Source organism: Tasmannia lanceolata, unplaced genomic scaffold (assembly GCF_043159265.1).
Source record: "Tasmannia lanceolata isolate RefF3 unplaced genomic scaffold, GAP_Taslan_0.1 ptg000008l, whole genome shotgun sequence".
Lineage (NCBI taxonomy): Eukaryota > Viridiplantae > Streptophyta > Magnoliopsida > Canellales > Winteraceae > Tasmannia > Tasmannia lanceolata.
Genome location: NW_027518685.1, coordinates 7,654,938 through 7,671,244, shown reverse-complemented (window position 1 = coordinate 7,671,244; position 16,307 = coordinate 7,654,938). Strand labels below are relative to the sequence as shown.

The 16,307-nt window shown below is 38.8% G+C and overlaps 2 protein-coding genes across 7 annotated transcripts; one reads left to right on the top strand and one right to left on the bottom strand.

The window, feature by feature from the left end:
* Window positions 1-385: 385 nt before the first annotated feature.
* LOC143884186 (ABC transporter I family member 10-like) lies at window positions 386-10,262 on the bottom strand. Of its 6 annotated transcripts, XM_077387614.1 has the most exons (9): window positions 10,106-10,217; window positions 9,957-9,974; window positions 8,280-8,379; window positions 7,625-7,842; window positions 7,308-7,515; window positions 7,110-7,196; window positions 3,584-3,709; window positions 3,353-3,475; window positions 386-797 (listed from the first exon to the last, which is right to left on the bottom strand). In XM_077387614.1, exons 4-9 carry the CDS (start codon window positions 7,675-7,677, stop codon window positions 591-593), a joined length of 804 nt encoding a protein of 267 aa, XP_077243729.1. In that variant the 5' UTR covers window positions 7,678-7,842; window positions 8,280-8,379; window positions 9,957-9,974; window positions 10,106-10,217; the 3' UTR covers window positions 386-590. The 6 variants fall into 6 exon arrangements, with proteins under 6 accessions (XP_077243729.1, XP_077243728.1, XP_077243726.1 ...); XM_077387613.1 differs by lacking the exon at window positions 9,957-9,974 and having other exon boundaries at window positions 10,106-10,262; XM_077387611.1 differs by lacking the exon at window positions 9,957-9,974 and having other exon boundaries at window positions 8,280-9,044; window positions 10,106-10,253.
* A 75-nt stretch (window positions 10,263-10,337) lies between these two features.
* LOC143884185 (uncharacterized) lies at window positions 10,338-15,714 on the top strand. The gene is made up of 6 exons (XM_077387610.1): window positions 10,338-10,662; window positions 10,814-10,946; window positions 12,665-12,768; window positions 13,008-13,179; window positions 13,314-13,448; window positions 13,577-15,714. The coding sequence occupies exons 1-6, from the start codon at window positions 10,622-10,624 to the stop codon at window positions 15,437-15,439; spliced, it is 2,448 nt and encodes an 815-aa protein (XP_077243725.1). The 5' UTR covers window positions 10,338-10,621; the 3' UTR covers window positions 15,440-15,714.
* The last annotated feature ends 593 nt before the right edge of the window (window positions 15,715-16,307 follow it).

Here is a 16,307-nt window from a genome sequence, read left to right as displayed (position 1 = left end):
CCACGTTTGGATACACGCAAAATTTAGATTTGGATTTAGTTGACATTTTGAACTGGATCAGATCCTAAAAATTTCCAAATCAGCTATGATAGTGCAAACAATTCCGATTTTCAAATCTGTTCTGCGAGACATTATTTGGAAATCAATATTTGTGGCAACTTCCTTCACCGTCGCTGCTCCTCGACATTGCTCCGGCAGCAGCGATCCCTCCCTCGCTTTCTCCCTCTTAAAACATGTTCATGAAGATGATTGATGTATTTTGTATCCAAAACTCAAATCCAAATCAAATACAAATGCATCAGGTATCCAGACAGACCCTTAGTGTATTTATGATTACCCTTTTACACTACAAGTGGGTGACCCAAGGAAGAAAAGGAGGCGAATATATCACGACCACATCACATAGGTGGCACTTTCAATTATCAAATTTCCATTTCAAGCATTATGTAATGAACAAAACAAGAGGTTTGCTTGTGTCTGCTAGAGTAAACTGGAACAATATAGAGTTTGGGGGCTCTTTAAACAAATTCGGAAACAATCAGAGCCCAACACAAACCAGTGGCCTGAAACAAATCTACTCTGAATCTTTATCAGTTTATTAGGTTAGCATAACTGGCTCCCTTCTCTTTCAAGAAATGAGTGATGGTTGAAACATCACCATGCATGATGACTCTTCCATCTTCCATATAGACAGCACCGTCTGCGTACTTCAGTTCTTCCAAGCGATGGGTCACCCACAAAGCTGCAACTTCTTCAGGACCACCCAATGAGTTTTTAACAGCTTTTATGACTCCAATCTGCCAAAAAAAAAAAAATATGAAATTCTTAGCAAGCACTTTCTTTTTTGGGTTTTGGGGGGCGTTATACCCTAGCTTGTTATCGGTTTTACTTATAGGGGACCACTTGTTCCCTCCTGTAATCTTCGATAATTGGAATAAAGTTGCTGTTATCTTTAAAAAAAAAAAAAAAATCTTAGCAAGCAGATGTTGACAGTGCACAAAACTGACCATTTCCAGGAAAAATTTCCATACCCCAAAATCATCAAAATATCACCAATTAGTAGGGCTGTCAAGGGATCCAATTTGAATTGGATCCACCTATGTCTGGGTCATTTTTTTTTTTTTTGGAAAGGTCACAGTATTGGTGAACTATAACTGAATTACATCACGGGACAAGATGTCACACTATTGTAACCTCAATTACAGTGTCCCTTGCCTACATATGCGTCCCACCCCCAATTTCCTCTCCGTGATGGGTGGCGATCCCTAAGATCTTAATCCTTCTCTCGCCTCTTCATTCCCCCCAACTCCATTGCCCGGTCCGGCTGAACGATGACCATCTCCTCTCTTTGCGTGCCTTCTTTTGCTAGTTTATTTGCTTCTTCATTGGCTGAGCGACATTTGTGCTGAAATTTAGGAAAGATATGTGTAACTAGATCCCTAATCTCCGCAATGACATCCACTAACGCCCATGGGCCTACTGACTTACTGGTAGTCCATGATATTGCATTTGATGAATCACCTTCTATGATTAGTTGGCCACTTCCATAGTTTGCAAACCACCTCAATCCCCATAATAAAGCACAGGCTTGCGCTCCATTTGAACAACAATGACCCGCTGGTCCGGAGTATGAAAGAAGGTTATTTCGGTCCCTGAATAAACCTCCAATTCCTTCTAGACCTGGGTTCCCTTTTGAGCTTCCATCAAAGTTCAGTTTGGTCCAACCGCTTGATGGCGGACTCCACTTTGGTGCTTCGGTAAGCAACTTCCTCTTCTTTTCATGAATGAAGGCCCTTCCAATTTCTAAGGATTTCCCCTAGGCTGTAACTAGGTGCATCCTTTCCGGCGCTACTCCATGCTATAATGTCCACTTTCACATCAAAAGTGATTCTCCCTCAGCTACGCTTTTGGTCTTTGAAAATACGGTTATTTATTTCCTTTCAAAGGTGCCAAATCAACGCATAAGGGACTAGCTTCCGCATTGCTCTACCGACTTCCCCAAAAGGCCCAGAACCCCATTCAGGGATAACCTTGGACATATAATAGTTCCGAATAGAATCTCTTTAGAAAGAAGATCTTTTGTCTCATGGTAGCCTGCTCCAGTCCCCTTATGAAACTTTCGTGATTGGGTTAGTCATACACTTCACATGTTTCTAGTAATTCACATGGCATCATCAAATGATACAAGTCTTGGATAAGAATCTACAACGCACTAGAACGCCCTTGTTGACGATCCTATTGTTGTAATTGACTTTTGACGCGCCCACTGAAGACTAAAGCAGCCAATAATCCTCATCCATAGTCCAGAAGAGAATGGGCAATGGACTAGGAGATGATCCAGAGATTCTTCGTTGCAGCTATGTCTGCATCACGATCCATCTGGATCCTTTTCCGTCTGATCCTAATCAGGAAATTCCTCGAATCCTAATTTAGGTGTCTAGGCCACTTTAAATTTCGAATCAGACTTCGAATCAGACCATCTATCAGAGTTTCCTAGTCCAATTAACTGTGATACATAAGTCTAAGCTAGTCCCAACAAAATTAACAAGGGATTTGCAAATTTTTTAGTTTAGTTTTTTTCCTAGAAACATTAACTTTTCAAAGGAATACCACAAAAACTTCACGGTGATGAGCTGAGTACCAAAGGAAGTAAGCACAACAGACAATAGAAAAATAAAGGCGAAGAGAAGAAGATGAAATACTCCAGTAACTTGAAGCAAACAGTAAACATGCTAAGGAAAAGCATCAGATAATTCGTTCAATAAACCTGCTGAAAGACTCAAAAGATTAGTTCTTATCTAACCTACATTTATCCCAGAACTTGTGAGAATTCTCACAAGCAATTACGAATGATGACAAACCTCCAAAATAGAAAGAAGCAGGGCAAAACAGCCGGATTCACATAATCAGATAAGAAATCAAAAGAATTCAAGATGAACAGAAAACAAAGAAAGAAAATACATGGGTGGAATCTTAACCTGTATAGGGTGTGTTTGTTTTGGATTCTCTCCTATGATAAACAACATTAATGCTCTGAAATCAATGAATGGTGGAGAACGGTTTCAGTGAGAAATTATTGGGTTTAGGGTTAATAATTTACAAATGGCATTTACAAGAGCAATTTCTATGTTAGATACATTCAATGTCTAAGAATCTCATTCTCATATACTTAATTTAACTGTCCTAATAAAAAAGCTAAAAGGCTGTATAGAACAATTGGGGCTGAGAAACCTCAACAGTTATAATGGAGGAAATAAATTGAATGATAAAAAGTAAAAGACAAATGAAAAGCTAAGGAAGGAAATGTGCAACAGGACATAGAATCTCAACACAGAAGAATCTAAAAGAATACCTGATCATTTTCATCCAAAAATGTTGTGAGTTCATCTAACAGTAATACTCTACATGCTTCTGCTAAAGCACCTGCAATGGCAACCCTCTGTTTCTGACCACCGCTGAGAGTTTGAACTGGCCTCTGGGAAGTGCATGGAAGGCAGATCCATAAACCATACTTTTCAGAGTAGAGATGATAAATGTTTTTTTTTAAAGAATAATTTAATTGTGCCAAATATACATAACCTACTTGCAAGTACTCTGACATGCCCACAGCATCTAAAGCTTTTTCCACTCTGGACCTAACTTCATCTAGTGTAAGATTGAACTTACCAAGACCAAATGCAACATCTGCTTCTACCGTAGGCATCACTACCTGCCGAAACACAATTCAAGTGACGGCTTCATAACTTGCAGTCTATTATTGTAGCATATGTATACATATAACCACACTAAAAGGTATACATATATGGAGACTTTTATATGTAAACTGGAATTACAAAGTGCACGATTTGTTACTAGTTTATCTCAACAACTGATAATAAAAAGGTGGACCAGAGATCAGCAAACAAGTGTGATGGTTGAAAAAAAAAGAGGAAAAACTACAAGTCTTATAGTGTAATGTAATTACAACACCACATAGAATCTAGTCTCGAGGAAGGAAACACCTTGTGATACGATGACGAACAAGTCACATACTCTTATATATGACCAAACCTCTCAATTTACTGATAAATAAGTTCAAGCAGCAAATCTCATATGCTTCTGTTCTGAGACTTGAATCATGTTCGGCCCAACTGGGAAAGAGCCCCAAGGCAACAGAATTCATTCACACAAGGCAGAAGAAAGAAAGAAAAACTCAATCATTTTTGTTCTCTAATAAACCGCATGATAGATCAGATCAGCTATAGTGATCGGGGCTTATTATTGATTGTTTTCCCTGGCTGCATGCAAGTTTCTGCATGCACAGCACTTAAAATTAGGGAAAATATGCACTAGATTGTTCACCACATCCTTTTAGGTGGGAAATAATGAACTCCCCAGCCGCATTGATTATACCTAATGGACCTATTCAATAAAATGTACCATGTAAGGACGGAACCATAACACTCTGAATGGATCTACTCAATGTCAATGAGTGTAACAGATAAAATAAGGGAAGTCAATAATGCTCTAAAGTATAGAAGCATATAGGGCCAAGAGAACTCTTAATATGTACAGCAGGGGCGGAGGCACATATAGCATGTGGGGGGACATCCCCCACCCCCCCCCCCCTCCGCCGCCCCCACCACCACCCAAATGACTTGCAAAATCCCTTCTATGTGCATGGCTGTACATGCATGATTGGCTAGTTTAGTGGGAATGCCCCCCCACCCCACACACACACACCCGCCCACTCCCAATGACCAATGCTTAGCAAGTGTAAGTGTAAATTAGTCTCTCCCCCCCCCCCCCCCCCCCCCCCCCCCCCTCCCGTGTAAATTCCTGGCAACGCCCCTGATGTACAGGATCTAATAAGTAACATAGAAACAGCAAAAAACATTTATAATAATCCTCATTAAAACAAAGAATGTAAAATTTAGCATTCCCTATTGATCTCCCAACCAAACACTTCTCTGACTATGTCTATGAGTAGATCTACACTTCCGAGTTTTGATTACTTGTGCTGTTATAAAGCCATACTAATAACAATTAGTTTCTCCATGAGAAATTTAACCGATGCAATCTAGTTAACAGTTAATGCCATATCACTAGATTCAGCTTCAATACTTGAGCGAGCAACAAAGCCCTAGTTTCATTTATTTTTTGGAGCTGTATTTGTTCCTCTTAAAATTTACATTTGGCACTCACATAATGAAGCATCAGGGAACCGATCTACCACTATTTGCAAAAGCTGACCAAATCAACGTCTATGTACTGACTCTTAAGGTTTAAGCTAGAGGAGAAGAAGATAACTTGTCTAGATTATAGCATCTAGGTGGAAAATTTTCTTGGATCAAGAATGAAATGAATGAATCCTCCTATAGCAAGGGAGACGTCTAGTAATTGTATAACACAACATGATCCCTTGTAAGTTTGAAGGATCAAGGCTACCAAGGAAGCTAAAGAAACTATTGGTATTGAATAATCAATTATCTTCCCCCTCTCAAGGAAATGCTTACAAGAGAATAAGGGACTTCATACATTGCAAGGGCACGAGAAACATTGTAGACCATTTTGGACCATACATGGAAGGCTCTCCTCATCTCAATTTTCTTGATTTCAAGCACTCCGAGTTTCTTGATTCAGACCTACCATGAGACCCTATGTTTGTGTTTGCTGACACCACAGGTCCACCATCAAACCCAAGCTAGGGCCATCAATGGTAGACCTCAAAGGCCACAAGTACCACATATAAGTCCCATATGGTTGATGCTGGCTACAACTGTCTTAACCAAGGGTTTGCATATTTGAAACCATCTTCTTAGAATGAGACAAAAGTGACAACTTCAACATCATACTTCATTGCTCTAATATATTGCCCGACGGTAGGAAACAGACCTATCCCTATGCTTCTGCTTTCTTCGTCTATGCCTATGCCCCAGGGATGGATCCAATTTCCTTTCCTTTTATGGAATACTCCACACATCAAAATATCGGAGGGGTGAACCTCAGTGCCTGATAAAATGATTCAATGGATCCTTCAATGTGTTACTTCAACAAAATTTTCCATAAGTCTCAATGGTTATTTGGATGGTTTTTTTGAAGGGGCTAGAGGTCTGGGACAAGGCACAGAGTAATTCAGAAGAACCCACACCTAGTGAGAGACATCTCAAATACACCAAACCTAAGGAGTTCATTATTGAACCAACACCTAGCAAAACTACCCAGGAAACACTGCACCAGAGATCCTTACCAGATGATGCTCTTTATGACTTGACCGCTATTGAAATCTTTATGCTGCAAGTTAGACCCGCAGGCAAAGCACTAGAGAAAAACACATTTGTCACCACCGAGTCCAGAGGTTTCGTAGACAGCTTTGAAGGATCCGTCCTGACTAACCCCTCTACTCATGGATCCTTTATGGAAAGGACTTGAAAAGATTTCGTAAAGGAAATGCTTTTTGTGTGTTTTGGCTCTAAGTCTCCGTAAGCCTCTTCAAACTTGGCCAGCTGCCTTTGGGACCGAACCCATGTCTAAACCATGGTAAAATGAGCAACTAGAAACTACAACCTCAACAACTGAACAATCTCCATCTTCAGCATTATAAGCCACTGGGGATAAGAGTCCACCGCCAAACTAAGCTCGTTACAGACCAACTGAACAATCTCCATCTTCAGCATTCTTCCCAAATTGTCAAAGATAATTTTATTGACGGAAGAGAAAGAATAACAACAGGTTCCATCCAGTAATATAATGAAAATGTATCAAATTTTATATGCTTGAAGGGTGTGTTTAGATGTACATCCAATCTAAAAAGGTCCCAATTGCATCCAAATGGCAATTTGAGAGTAATAGCCAAACACATCCTGAAATGGCTATGGGAATTGAAATAGCCAATAAGAAGATTTTAAACTCTATTCTATCATTCAAAAAAAAAAAAATTAAATTCTAAAAATAGAGTGAAATGTATCAAACGAGAAGTCAAAAAGACCCTGTTGAACCGTATGGATGAAAAAAAAGAAGCTTACCAACAGTAAAAAGAAAGAAAAGAAAGGCATCCCATTGAATTATATAGATGAAAACAAAGTATTTCAACCGAACACAAAAAAATTCATAACAGTGGAGAGAAAAACCTGGTGATCTGGGTTTTGGAAAACAAAGCTCTTAGGTGTCTTAACGCTCACCGTTCCATCAGTTGGATTTAGAAGCCCCGCTAATACCTGATTTCATCCACAAAATCATTCAATTTGAGGAAAAGAAAAAGAAAAACTAAAAACACCAAAAAAATCTCAACTCACTACCGATTCAAACGAGTGGATAAAAAGTGATACCTTGAGAAGGGTAGATTTGCCACAACCATTTGGTCCGAGTAGCATCCATAGCTCGCCCGCGGGAACACGGATAGAGCAGTCCTTCAATATGGGGAAAACCTTTCCGTGCCTCTTTACATAGAAGCTCAGGTTCTTCCCTTCTATGGCAAGGCGTGAAGGTGCAACCGTACAGGGGCGGGCCACGTCTTTTGGTGGTCCGTCTCCGTGGCTGCAATTCGAAAACGGCGGCCATAAACATCATGACCAAGCGTGCCGTGTCGGTGAGAAGAAATCAGATAAAAACGAAACGAAACGAATCGTAAGGGAACGTATCGCACCTCTTCGAGTGAGGAATATCGGGACCACGGGCTTGGACAAAGGAAGCGTTCATTCTCTCTATCGCTCACTCACTACTACTTCTTCTTCTTCTTCTTCTTCTTCTTCTTCTTCTCCTCTCTGAGCACCTTTTTTTGGTTTACTTGTCGGGCCTAAATTAGCGGAGGGACATATAGTGTGGGGGTGTCCCCAAATGACTTGCAAAATCCCTTTTATAATACTGAAATGTACAGAAATTATTACAGAAAGTTGGTAAGCAAGCCCCCCATTGACCAGTGCAGCCAAAGAGTAAATTAGTCTGGTCCCCGGACCTCCAGTGTAAATTCCTGACTCCGCCAACAGGAGAGTAGAGATGTGATATGCAGTCCGGGTCCTAATAATTTATAATTTTGATGCCTATATTTTATATAAGGTATTAGAGAGCATTAATTGTCATATAAGTGTTGTTCATCATCACGACCCTCAACCACGTGCATCTTCTTCCATTCAATTCTTTGACCTTGCCAACTCCCAACTATGTGCCTCTTATTCCATTCAATTATTTGTCCTGTCCTTGCTCATGTTTCTTATGCACCAAATTTTAAATGTATATCTACATAGCACGAAAAAAATCAAGTTTATTGTCGTGCAGAAGTCTAGTGTTGCTACTCTATTTACCTCTAACATTGGTGCCACTGCCAGTGCGACACTTATATTCCATGATTGTTGCAGCCACCGTAATGAATTCCGTTGAAGAGAAGAATTGTCTCCGATATAGCTACATATAGCATGTACTCACATCAATATATACTTTACAGCATTATTACTCAGCAGTATGTACTTTGAATAATATTCCTGAATAAGGTGCTTTCTTAGATCTTATTTCATGGGATTTTTGTTATAAGTGTTAAAAATAAGAGTATAATTTTTTTCTCGAATGGCTAAGAGCAAGAATATATTTATAAGAAAGAGGAAGCCCACAACCGAGACGGTCAAGACAACAATGAGGGAAATGATATCAGCACGACAATGTCTTAATAAGATGAACGGAAGCATCTTGTCGTTTAGTATTTAAGGGGTTGTCAGAAGGATATTATAGTTCTCAAAAAGCTTTTAAAAGCCCTTTAAATAGTAAACGACAAGATGCTTTCACTCCTCTTAATAAAACTTTGCAATGTTGATATCATTTCCCATTATTAACATAGGAACAATGTTGGTTCTGTTGGAACAAATGCATAAAACAGAATAAGATATTACCCAAAACAAAGCAAGAAAGATCAAAGACTTAGAGGCGCGTAAACGCTTCTTGAAGATAGTTGAAGCCTCTCCCACATACAAACGGAAGACAACTATGGCAGCACTATCTCCGGAATTCAACCAAGCCCAGATTCCCTGTACATCCAAGAGAGTTGCACTTCTCTACAATAGATCGTGTATCTACCTCTGATCGATCAAACAAGTGTTTGTTCAAATGATTTTTCTCTTTGAAAATAAACTCTATGAAAAATGATTGTCTTTTTCATACCATTCTCAAAACCATTTTTATCTCTAGAAAAGATATAGGTTCATTGAAGAAACTTAATCCAAGAGTCATGCATTAATCTCCATATTCATTGAAACTTCTAAAACCTAAGAGTCACTACAGTATACTGAATTCTTATTTCTAAAACTTAATCCAAGAGTCATGCATTCTTATTTCTAAAACTTATCTATACTGAATTCTCAATTCCTTTGAAATCAATTCATCCGAAGAAACTACAGTTAGTCATGCCATTGAAAATATATATATTCGCCATCCAATCAATTAGTATCAGCATGCATTTTTAAACAACTCGAATGGCTCTTTAATCATCACTTCATTTGTTAATTTTAATTTTCCAATTCTTGTTGTTCTCAAAAACTGCCTTTGACCAGATATAGTAAAAGTGACTTTCCGTGTAGTTGTTCTAATTAAAGCCGGGAAAGACCGTTAATGGTTTTAAAATTTAATTGCAGAGAGTGAATCTAAACAACAGGAAAAAATGAAGAACCTATCTTCAGTCAAAGAGAATCAAAATCAAAATCCACAACATGGGATTTATCTGCCAGCAATTGCAGGCATGTATATCAAAATGGCTAGAAAATAAAAAAAATGGGAAGAGCAGTGATTTTGGAAGCTTAAATCAGAATAAGAAAATGAACTGAAATGAATAAACTCAGAAGATTAAGAAGCAGATAATGAATGGATGGAAAAGACGTTCTGCATCAAGCCCAACAATAATAATAATAATAATAAAAGTCCAAATACAAAAATAGATAAATCATAGTAGCAAAAGGCATCTTTTCTAAAAGAACAGAGGAGCCAAATAACTTAACCATAATCAGAAACAAAACCTGCAAAGGAGCATCACAGAAGAAGATCACCAAGAAAAGATATCATCAGCCAAAGGAAAAAAAAAAAGAAGATAAATCATAGTAGCAGAAGACATCTTTTCTCAAAGAAAAAAAAGAGCCATATAACTTACCCAAAATCAGCAACAAAACCTACAAAGGAGCAGTTCAGAAGAATATCACTAAGAAAAGAGATCATCAGCCAAAGAAAAAAAAGGAAAAAAACTCGTGGACATGATGAAGAAACGTCTTGAATGGCTACGAAATCTTAGGTAGTGAAAACGCAGAAAATAAGGTACTATACACAGAAGTTGCGTGTATATTTTACTTTAGACTATACGCAGAAGTTACGGTGTATAGAGGGGATACAACTGGAAATAAAGGCATTAAATTAAAAAACAGAGCGAGGGAGAGGGAGAGGTGGTTTCTTTTCTTTGGAACGTGGAGTCGTGGATAGCTTTTTTTTTGTTGGGTCCGTCTTCATTTTAATGGAGTTGGTTAGTAGAGATAGATACAGAGAGCACTGGAATTTTCTCCTTAAGACTACTACCAAATCTTCCAATGTTGTCTTTCTCGTCGTGTAGTTTCGATGGCGCCTGTCTCGTGAGTGGTGTGTGTTTACACTGCAAAGACTAACCTTGTTCGGGGCGATGCTGGAGATTCTATTTGGATGGAGAAAGGCCTCCAGATGGTAAATAATTAACAATGGCTTTTAAATCTTTCTTTGTTTCGTTTTAGTAGCTGATGCTTGCAGTCCTTTTTTTTGTTTTTTTTCTGATAGTGGCATTCATCTCTTCATCTAAACTTCAGTCACTGAGTTCTGTCTGTTCCTTTTGATACAGTAAGGACGTTATAAGGAACGTCCGGCGCCATCTGAAACTTCTAAGAAACAAAAGAGATAATGTTGTAAGGCATTTACGCAACGACATAGCTCACCTTCTCAAGGACGGCCACGCCGAAATTGCGTTAGATCGTGTACGTTCCTCTCTCTCTCTCTCTCTCTCTTTCTCTGACTTTTTTCATATTTTGTGTAACTTTTATTGCACTATTCATTTCTCTGATCTGCAAATCATGGTGGATCAGTTCACCATCATCAGGCACAGAAGATTTCTGTTACGCGGCATTGATGTTTAAGAACTCGGGTTGGACTAGCATGGTCTTTTGTTTTGTGTGTTAAAACTCAATCAACTCAGTAAAAGGTAGAAACTAACCAACTTTATCAAAATTGGAGTCTGGACTCGATACTAGGATCCAAAACCAAATTAAGTCCACTCGGCCGTGTTTTGAATGTTTCTTAGCATTTTTTGTTGGAGTGATGAGGAAGTAATCCAAATTATATACACCCATGTCCTGAATGCTTGGGTTATCACTGATTGATGTATAGCAATGCTCTTTTGGTGCCCAAAGTTGCAAATTATCATAAAAAAATACCTTATAAATAAAGATGAGAAAGATAAGAGGCCCATATCAGTGATCTTTTACATAAAGATGTTACCAAGAAATGATGGATTAAGGAGATTGATCCACAGACGAACTGGTTGGATTTTACAACACATCAAATTCCCAATTATTTTAGTACTCATAAAAAAAAAGTGTTTTGTTGTGAGCAAAGATAAGAAACCAAACCATTTTAAGAGAATAAGCAATTTAGATCAGTGGATCTAGTGAATAAATCAATTGACCCTGATCTGCTGAACAGTGTCTTTATTTTTTGTTGAAGGTTTATTTAAAGGTCTTGAAGGAGTTAACAGACTGTTCCACAATAAAATAAAAAAGAGCAAGAAATGTTCAAAAATCAGAAAATAGAAATTCTATTATGTTCATCTGTCAAATTTGGGATTTTGTCTCACATTATTGTGTGTCGGATCTATTCCATGTACATTCCTATGGCTCCTACGATTACATTGGGAGCCCGATGGAACCTGTATAACATTAGTCAGGTAAGTCCCGGGACGAAGCACAAAATATGACTATTTTCGTCATGTGAAAATCGCATATTTTCCATGTTTGGGTGAAATTGTTTTAGTAAGATCAGGATTGGGATTCTATACATAAGGTATGTTGGTAAACCTTTTGGGATATATAGTTCTTTTTAATCTTCAAATATAGTGGAAGCTCTCGGATAGCCTTTGCCTGTGGATGTAGTCACAAAGCTTTTTGAACCTTGTAAATCTCTTGTGTTTCCAATTTGTATTTTTCATTTAATTTCTGTGTTTATTTACGCTTCCATTGAATCATAGATTGACGTTTTCAACAGCTATAAACCTTTGGGGTTTCTTGTATTTTGTATTATTCTCCTATACTGGAAGGTAATTTTCATTTAATTTCAGCATAGAATAGATGTTCCCATACCTCTTAACATGTTTTTAATCTAATGGGCTTTATAGAACTTAGGTATTGTTTGGTTAAAGATTATGGAAATCTCATTTGAATTCCCTCTTATCATGTTTTTAATCTGATGGGCTTCTAGTACTTGGGTAGTGTTCGGTTAAGATTATGGAAACTCATTCAAATTCTGAGAATTGATTCTCTAAGAATCAGTTCTATGACAAATTAATAACCACATTGATTTGCTTGACCACCTTGGTTAGTGTTTTCCATGTAATAACCACCTTGATTTGCTTGACCACATCTAGTCTCTTCACCACATGAAGCTCTGCAACCTTGTGAATGCGTCTGTTTTTTCTATGCAGGTTGAGCAACTCTATAAAGACCAAAGCACTCTAGCCGCATATGATCTGTTGGACCATTTCTGTGAATTCATCATCTTTCAGCTTCCCTATATTCGCAGACATAGGTATTATTAATATAATTATCTGACAAATCAGTTGAGATTCTCTTCCTGATAGTTGACAGCTAAGCTCTTGCTGAGAAAATGACCCTTCAGATTGATCAGAACTCCATGACTTTAATGTTCTGAACTCACTATCTTCATGTCCCTTGTCTTTCTGTCAGGAATGTCCATCTTGTGTTTATGAATGCTGAGTTACTTAGAATTTAGAATCAACTGATTCCTTTTCCAATTTGTTGTTTCAGGGACCTCCCTGATGGCATTAATGAAGCGGTCTCAACTCTGATATTTGCCGCGGCAAGATGTGGAGATCTGCCAGAGTTGCAAATTCTTCGAAAGCTTTTCGGAGAGCGTTATGGGAAGGATTTTGCATTGGCTGCAGTAGAATTAATTCCTGGGAGTCATGTGAACCTCCAGGTTATTAACTTGAGAAAATGCATTTTCAGCTTAGGCCTTTGCTAATTGAACTGTAGGTTTAATTAACAAAGAAAAGAAAATGGTGGTTATTTCACTGGATTGATTTAACATTCCTTTCCCTTTTTCTCATATAGATAAGCAAGAGTCTCTGTGTGAAGGAGATATCAGATGATACAAAGGTGACGCTGATAGAAGAAATTGCTAGGGAAAACAGTCTCCAAGTGGGACATCTACATATTGAGGATGGGTGCAAGCTGCAAAATCTACAGGTTAGTTTCAACAGATGATCTTATTTTATATTAAAAATAATCATTCTTTTGTTTATTGTATTCCAGTCAAAGAAATTTTTAATGGGTTTGTTTCTGGATTATATTGAAATAGTCTCCACCATATATAGTTTCAGGTACCTACTCCTCTTAGAACTAGTGATTGTGAATGGGAAAGAGATGCTTCTGAGATGGATATTCAAGTTGTTTATAGCGACAAAGGAGTTGCATTTGATACAGGTTCACAAGTTGAGAAACTCAATAAATTAGATACATCATATAGTTCTGCAATGGTACTGGATAGACCTTATGAACAGAGTAATCGAGGAATCACCAGCCCAAGCAGGTCTGGTACTGCTTCTATGCAACATAAGGTTGAAAGGATAACAGAAAGGACTATATCAGAAAGTTCAACTCAGTTCCTCGAGGAAGATATAATTTATCCCAATGACGAGGCAAAAAATCTTTTCCCCACCACGCAAGCAGATGGCGAAGGGGAGGATGGAAGATGGTTTATGTTAAAATCGACCAAATTGGGAAGCAAATGTAGGAAACGACATGAGAAGAATCACGGATCAGAAATCAAGTTGCCCCAATCAAACATTGTGATTAGAATTGCTGGATCATGGGGAGAAGGAAAATGGACATATGGCCGTCACAGTTGCAAGAGTTCCTCAAGAGGTAGTAGAGACCATTTATCAGATTTAAATCATTGTAATTATGATGATAACCACGTAGAATTCAGAGATTTTTTAGATGGACGAGTAAACTGCAGGCATTCTAATAAGAGAAGGAAGTCTATTGGACAAAGGTCGAAAAAGGGATCAGTATCTAGGCAAAGTCAAGCCTACAGTAGCTGTGGAGCTAATCATGATTCCGGTGATTGCATGAGAAAAAACAGAAGCTTCTCCCAAAAGATCCACAACCGGCGCAATTGTACTTCCATGACAGTGGCCTTAAGCCTTATGGATGAGGAATTTGCATGGTATTCTGATAATACGTCTGACTGTTCTGGTCTAAATTCTCCAAGGTATCAGTGGAAAGCCAAAGACCATCAAAGTTCTTTGTCAAATTCACAGTCCTCTTATGCAAATAGCAGGATCCCCCATAGAAAACAGCACAAGATGGAGGTGTCAACTGAAGAAAGTAGGACTTGCTCATCCAGGGTCCACAAGAAGAAGCCTTTACTGCCCAACTACGCACAGAAAACACCTACAGAGCATTCCTACCTGGAATCTGAAGGTAGTAATACACCCCATAAATGTAATTGTAATAGGAGATCCTACAACAGCTGCAGCTGGAACCAGAACACGGCTCATGAATGTTGTTTAGAGCATCCATGTTATTTTGTTGCTTGTATAGATCAGGATCACTGGGAAAGTCCATCTTTAAAGCGATTGGGCGGTGGTAGAATTCCGGAAGGATTGCAGTCTTGTGATCTTCGAAAAGAAGAAGAGAAGAAAGACTACATCCTTTGTCACTATCCTCCAAATGAAAGTGCATTGAATTGTAACACAGTGACCCTACATGTAACTTGTACCATTCCAGCTTCTGATAAGACCATGAATACAAAACCAACTAACAACAGAAGAGAACAGCAGACGACATGGGATTCTTCCCCTTCGAAGAAATTTACGGATTTGAATTCTGACATGGACTCGCATAAAAATTATGGGCCTAGAAGGCGAAACAGGGAGGCAGAAAGAGAAGGAATATCAGATTGTTTTCACAGGAACGAGAGAGAGATCCTTCCATGGGCACAGCCACCTTATTTGAAGGCCATGGGGACGCCAACCGAAAGGCCTAAGATCTCATCCATGGCCCAAACTTCAAACTATGCTTCTTTTCAGACACAGCAGTCGAATCAGTCCAGCAGCTCCTCCCGCCACATTCATCCGAAGCTCCCAGATTATGACGACTTGGCAGCCAAATTTAAGGCTCTCAAGAGAGAGCATTTACAGAGAATGGCTGCTCAACGTCAGCCTTGTTCATAGCACTTAATATCATCCGTGTTTATTCCTCCTTCCTTCTCTTGATCATGCCATGCTAGGCCTAGTTTTCTATTCTACTTTTGTTGTAATTCTGAACTGTTTTTACCCAAAAATATCAGCATTTATGTGAGTATGGTTGATGTTTGGTTTTCCCATACGAACAGATTCCAAACAGAGCCACTTCACTGATAAGATCTGATGACTGATCACTCTCCCACCCCTCTTCTTGTGATCATGGTTATAAGTAGCCCAAACTCAATATGCTATTCTTTGTTGAAATCCCATGAAACTGGTTCCTATAGCAGAATACTATAGCAGCTGTTTTTTTTTTTTTTTTGAGTGGCACTATGGAATCTGTTTAACAGATTAAAAAACATAAAAATCAACCATGTCCAGGCTCTTAGAATTCCCAAACGGAAGCAGACGAGGAATATGAAGGGTTGCAACTTGGGTCGGGTCAGGACGGACTTTTGCTGGAAAATTAATTGGATTCGACCTCAACCCAGACAGAATTTCAAGGTAAAAGCTCAGCCCAAGAGTTGCACCTCTACCATATTATTCAATTATTGATTAACGGGTTCAAATGGGCCGACAGTTTAGGTGGGGAGAATGTCTCTCTAAGCCTGGTAAGTTAATGGGCTCGGGCTGTTAGGGTCATGCCGTATTGGACCGGCCCTTTATCCTTTGATCACTGGCTAAAACATTGGATTAGATTGGTGCTCATCATCCTTTGCTCATTGGCTAAAACACCGGATTAGATTGGTGCCGTACAAAAGATCCAAATTGGGGGCCCGTATTGATCTCCGTCGTACATGTTGCAATTGTACTTCAATCGGTGCCATCAAATCTGTGTCCCAGCAATTGGATGACA

What these genes read in the sequence shown, in the direction of transcription:
- LOC143884186 (XM_077387615.1), bottom strand. Translation starts at nt 7,677, where the DNA reads ATGAACGCTTCCTTTGTCCAAGCCCGTGGTCCCGATATTCCTCACTCG. An exon ending in GCATGTCAGAGTACTTGCAA is followed by an intron (nt 3,476 to 3,583) that starts GTAGGTTATGTA and finishes TGCACTTCCCAG; the next exon opens with AGGCCAGTTCAAACTCTCAG. An exon ending in TTTTGGATGAAAATGATCAG is followed by an intron (nt 798 to 3,352) that starts GTATTCTTTTAG and finishes TTTTTTTGGCAG; the next exon opens with ATTGGAGTCATAAAAGCTGT.
- LOC143884185 (XM_077387610.1), top strand. Translation starts at nt 10,622, where the DNA reads ATGCTGGAGATTCTATTTGGATGGAGAAAGGCCTCCAGATG. An exon ending in TGGAGAAAGGCCTCCAGATG is followed by an intron (nt 10,663 to 10,813) that starts GTAAATAATTAA and finishes CTTTTGATACAG; the next exon opens with TAAGGACGTTATAAGGAACG. An exon ending in CCGAAATTGCGTTAGATCGT is followed by an intron (nt 10,947 to 12,664) that starts GTACGTTCCTCT and finishes TTTTCTATGCAG; the next exon opens with GTTGAGCAACTCTATAAAGA.